Source organism: Miscanthus floridulus, chromosome 7 (assembly GCF_019320115.1).
Source record: "Miscanthus floridulus cultivar M001 chromosome 7, ASM1932011v1, whole genome shotgun sequence".
NCBI lineage: Eukaryota > Viridiplantae > Streptophyta > Magnoliopsida > Poales > Poaceae > Miscanthus > Miscanthus floridulus.
The window spans coordinates 100,695,966-100,700,670 of NC_089586.1; the positions used below are offsets into that span (position 1 = coordinate 100,695,966).

The following is a 4,705-nucleotide window of genomic DNA, read 5'->3' on the forward strand; positions in this document are numbered from 1 at the left end:
ATACTAAATTTTTTAAGTTTCTCCGTCACATTGAATTTTTGATGCATGTATGAAGCATTAAATATAAATAAAAAATAAAACTAATTACACAGTTTAGACGAAATCCACAAGACGAATCTTTTAAGCCTAATTAAACTATGATTGGACACTAATTACCAAATAACAACGAAAATGTTACACTATCGTTTTGCCAAAAATTTTGGCGACAAAACTGGCCCTAAAACCCACAAGCACGCTGCTCATGCCCAGCAAAGCACGCTCTTAGCAGCGGCGCTCCCCACTGGGACTGGGAGCGGCAGCCGGCACGAGGAGGCAGGAGCAGTGCGAGTGTGGGGCAGACCGCAGACGCCATGGGGGTCCGCTCGGCGGCCACGAAGCTGCACATCCCGCCCTCCGCCGCCCGCGGCGGCCGCCCCACGTTCCTGCCGCTCGTGGCCGTCATCCTCCTCTGCTCCGCCTCCTACCTCATCGGCGTCTGGCAGCACGGCGGCTTCGCCTCCTCCCCATCCGAGTCCCCCGCCGTCTCCATCGCCACCTCCGTCGCCTGCACCACCAACACCGCCGCCGCCACCCCGAAGAGGAGAACCCGGTACGCCCAGTCCCGCGCCAGCTCCCGCTCGGGCTCCCCGCCCCTCGACTTCTCCGCGCGCCACGCCGCGGCCGCCGCGCTCGACGATGCCGCCGGCACCGCCTCCTCCTCCTCCTCGGCCGCGCCGCGGACGCGGAGGTACCCGGCGTGCGCGGCCAAGTACTCCGAGTACACGCCGTGCGAGGACGTGGCGCGGTCGCTGCGGTTCCCGCGGGACCGCCTGGTGTACCGGGAGCGGCACTGTCCGGCGTCGGAGCGGGAGCGGCTGCGGTGCCTGGTGCCCGCGCCGGCCGGGTACCGGGCCCCGTTCCCGTGGCCCGCCAGCCGCGACGTCGCCTGGTTCGCCAACGTGCCGCACAAGGAGCTCACCGTCGAGAAGGCGGTGCAGAACTGGATCCGCGTCGACGGGGACAAGCTGAGGTTCCCCGGCGGCGGGACCATGTTCCCTAACGGCGCCGACGCCTACATCGACGATATTGGGAAGCTCATCCCGCTCCACGACGGCTCCATCCGCACCGCGCTCGACACCGGATGCGGGGTAATTAGTAGACAGACACTCTCGCTCAACTCGTTAGTTGTTAGCTACAGAAATAAGTGGATTTGGTCGAAAATGGGTCGACTGAATTAGATTGCAGAATTTAATTTGAGACATTCCAATCAAGCATCGACTTGAGAAGGGTAGTCTCTTGCTGATTTGGGGAGGTGAAAAAACCCGTACATTTTCAGCACACAGCACTTGTTCCTACGTGAAAATAGTATGCAGCAGTACTGGTTTAAAAACGTGCCTAGTTCAAATTCCAGACAGCATTGGATTAAACTGGGGAAGCTTAGTCGTCCTGTCAGTCGATTTTATTGAGTTCAGCCACCATTTCGTGAGTACAGTAACTAGAGTACTATCGCATCTCCCAACGGACAAATCGAGTAGTATATGTTTTCTCGGTAATACTAGAGTGGCAGAGTAGATGTTCTCTAGTAGAATGTAGAATTAGGTGGTGTTTGAATGGGCCTCCTAAATTTTCTCTCCAATCGAATGTTTCACGCATATATGAAGTATTAAATATAGACTAATTATGAAACTAATTACATAATTTACGACTAATTTGGAAGACGAATTTTTTAAATCTAATTAGTTTATGATTTGACAATGTGGTGCTACAGTATCATATGCCACTGATGGATTAATTAGGCTTAAAAAATTCGTCTCGTGAAGTACTGACGAATTATGTAATTTATTTTTTTATTAGTATCCAAACACCCCATACAACTTCCTTCCGACCTACCTCCGAAGTTTTAGTCCATCCAAACACCACCTTAACTCCTACTATATTCTCGTGTCATCCGAAGTTCCGAGCAGCGCTGCTTGTGCGCACAAATGTCGACATTCTGTTTAACGTAAAAAGGCAGCGGGAGAAAGTGTGACCAGGTGCTCATGTGTATGTACTCTGCTCTGCTTCTTTGTGCAGGTGGCGAGCTGGGGCGCGTACCTGCTGTCGCGGGACATCCTGGCCATGTCGTTCGCGCCGCGGGACTCCCACGAGGCGCAGGTGCAGTTCGCGCTGGAGCGCGGCGTGCCTGCCATGATCGGCGTGCTCGCGTCCAACCGCCTCACCTACCCGGCCCGCGCCTTCGACATGGCGCACTGCTCCCGCTGCCTCATCCCCTGGCAGCTCTACGGTACGCACCCACGCACGGCCTCTGTGACGACTCTCTCTGTTGAAACGCACGCTCCATTTTAGCTCAGCACTCAGTACGTACCGATCGAATGCGGACGTGCAGATGGGCTGGACCTGATCGAGGTTGACCGCGTGCTGCGTCCCGGAGGGTACTGGATCCTGTCCGGGCCGCCAATCAACTGGAAGACGTACTGGAAGGGGTGGGAGCGGACCAAGGAGGACCTCAACGCCGAGCAGCAGGCCATCGAGGCCGTCGCCAGGCGCCTCTGCTGGACCAAGGTCAAGGAGGCCGGCGACATCGCCGTCTGGCAGAAGCCCTACAACCACGCCGACTGCAAGGCCTCCCGCAAGGCCTCCAAGTCCCTGCCCTTCTGCTCGCGCATGGACCCCGACGCGGCATGGTTGGTACCCACACGTTTGATCTTTGATGCATCGTACGAGCTTAAATAAGCTGTAGATAGATGTGCCGTCCATGCATACTGTAGCTGTAATCGATTATGATCTGCACGGACGGACGCAGGTACGACAAGATGGAGGCCTGCATAACGCCGCTACCGGAGGTCTCTAGCGCCAGGGACGTCGCCGGCGGCGCGGTGAAGAAATGGCCGCAGCGGCTCACGGCGGTGCCGCCCAGGGTCTCCCGTGGCACCATCAAGGGCGTCACGGCCAAGTCGTTCGCGCAGGACACGGAGCTGTGGCGGAAGAGGGTCCGGCACTACAAGTCGGTGATCAGCCAGTTGGAGCAGAAGGGGCGGTACCGCAACGTGCTGGACATGAACGCGCGCCTGGGCGGGTTCGCCGCGGCGCTGGCGATGGCCGGTGACCCCCTGTGGGTCATGAACATGGTCCCGACCGTGGGGAACACCACCACGCTCGGCGCCATCTACGAGCGCGGGCTCATCGGAAGCTACCAGGACTGGTGAGTTCGTTCGTTGCGCATGTATGCATCCATACGTACATGGATGGTCCTTGTCGTCCTTCCTCCAGCGGCGCAGCGGTGATTGATGAATGGCGACGGTGTGTCGGTGGCGCGGTTGTGCTTGTGCGACGGTCGGTTAAGGTTTCGCGATCTCACTCTGCTGCATTCACTGCAGGTGCGAGGGCATGTCTACCTACCCGAGGACCTACGATCTCATCCATGCGGATTCGGTGTTCACCCTGTACAAGAACAGGTAAATCACCAGTTGACGGACCTGATATTCATCAGGCAGGCAGGAAGACGCAGGAACTGATGCATTTTGTTATGTTGTTGCCTGGTTCTGATTTGCTTTTGCAAGGTGTGAGATGGACCGCATCCTTCTGGAGATGGACAGGATCCTGAGGCCCAGGGGCACGGTGATAATCAGGGAAGACGTGGACATGCTGGTGAAGGTCAAGAGCGTAGCGGACGGGATGAGGTGGGAGAGCCAGATCGTCGACCATGAAGATGGCCCGCTCGTCAGGGAGAAGATCCTCCTGGTTGTGAAGACGTATTGGACTGCCCAGGACCAAGACCAGTAGCAGGACTTGTCAAGTAAAATCCTCAATGTTGATAAGCATTTTTCATGTTTCGATTTGGATCGCCATTTCTAGCTCCTTGAGCTAGTGTTCTCTTAACTGTTTCTGTTTGCTGTTCATTTTGGACGGTACTTGCTCAGCTAGGGGGAAGATGGAAGGGTAGGTAGTAAACCCTGGCCCCTGCAAAGTTTTTTTTTTTCTTCAATTGCCAAATTGTGCCAAGTGGTAAATAGGAGTCATTGTTGCGAGTCATCGCGGATAAGCACAACTGGGTTCATTCTAGTCATTGTTGTATGTAATCTTTTTTTTATTCTTATTAGCCTCTGCTGTGTGTGTGCTGGATTCAAGATTCAAGATTTATTTACGATATGAAACAACACTGCTCTGTGCTCTGGTCCCAAATTATGGAGAGGAAGGCCCCAACAGTCGTGACGGCTAAATGGGGCCCGGAATGAATTGGTCCAGACACATTTTGACAGGACAGTAGGCCATCTAACAGGTCTCTCTGGTCTCTCACCATGCTGTATTGCTGTTGGACTGCGCGAAGTGTCCAATAGCATACAACTCATCTGGGGATACTTATGGAGGCTAGCACGCCGACAGATGATTCTAAGATCTACTGATATCAGTAGCAAGAGCTTCTTTGACAGGGCTTCTGCAGAGGTTTCAGCTTCGGCTTCTATAGAGGCTTCAGCTTTGACTCTTATAGAAGTTGTGCCAAACGTCTGTTTTGTAAAGGGCTCCGTATGGGGAGCCGATCAAGATCCGGAGACATTTTTTTGCCTACGTAGGAGAAACCTCAAAAACTAGCTTCGCGCGGCTTTTTACTGTGGGTTCACGTCGTCTAGTGCGAAGGAGCCGTTTTGCCAAACGTTTTTCAGAACGGCTTCAGCTCCTCTAGAGGAGCTGCTCCTTCAGAGGAGCCGGAGCCGGAGCCATTTTCAGA

General features: G+C 54.6%; 1 protein-coding gene across 1 annotated transcript; it reads left to right on the plus strand.

Annotated features, from left to right (window-relative positions):
- Window positions 1–243: 243 nt before the first annotated feature.
- Window positions 244–4,060, plus strand: LOC136467440 (probable methyltransferase PMT15). The gene is made up of 6 exons (XM_066466147.1): window positions 244–1,127; window positions 2,053–2,263; window positions 2,366–2,663; window positions 2,783–3,181; window positions 3,357–3,434; window positions 3,540–4,060. The coding sequence occupies exons 1-6, from the start codon at window positions 351–353 to the stop codon at window positions 3,760–3,762; spliced, it is 1,986 nt and encodes a 661-aa protein (XP_066322244.1). The 5' UTR covers window positions 244–350; the 3' UTR covers window positions 3,763–4,060.
- The last annotated feature ends 645 nt before the right edge of the window (window positions 4,061–4,705 follow it).

Excerpts from the sequence above, each read along its gene's own strand:
- LOC136467440 (XM_066466147.1), top strand. The coding sequence starts at position 351 with ATGGGGGTCCGCTCGGCGGCCACGAAGCTGCACATCCCGCCCTCCGCC. Across the intron at positions 1,128-2,052 it reads CGCTCGACACCGGATGCGGG|GTGGCGAGCTGGGGCGCGTA; the intron begins GTAATTAGTAGA and ends TTCTTTGTGCAG. Across the intron at positions 3,435-3,539 it reads TTCACCCTGTACAAGAACAG|GTGTGAGATGGACCGCATCC; the intron begins GTAAATCACCAG and ends TGCTTTTGCAAG.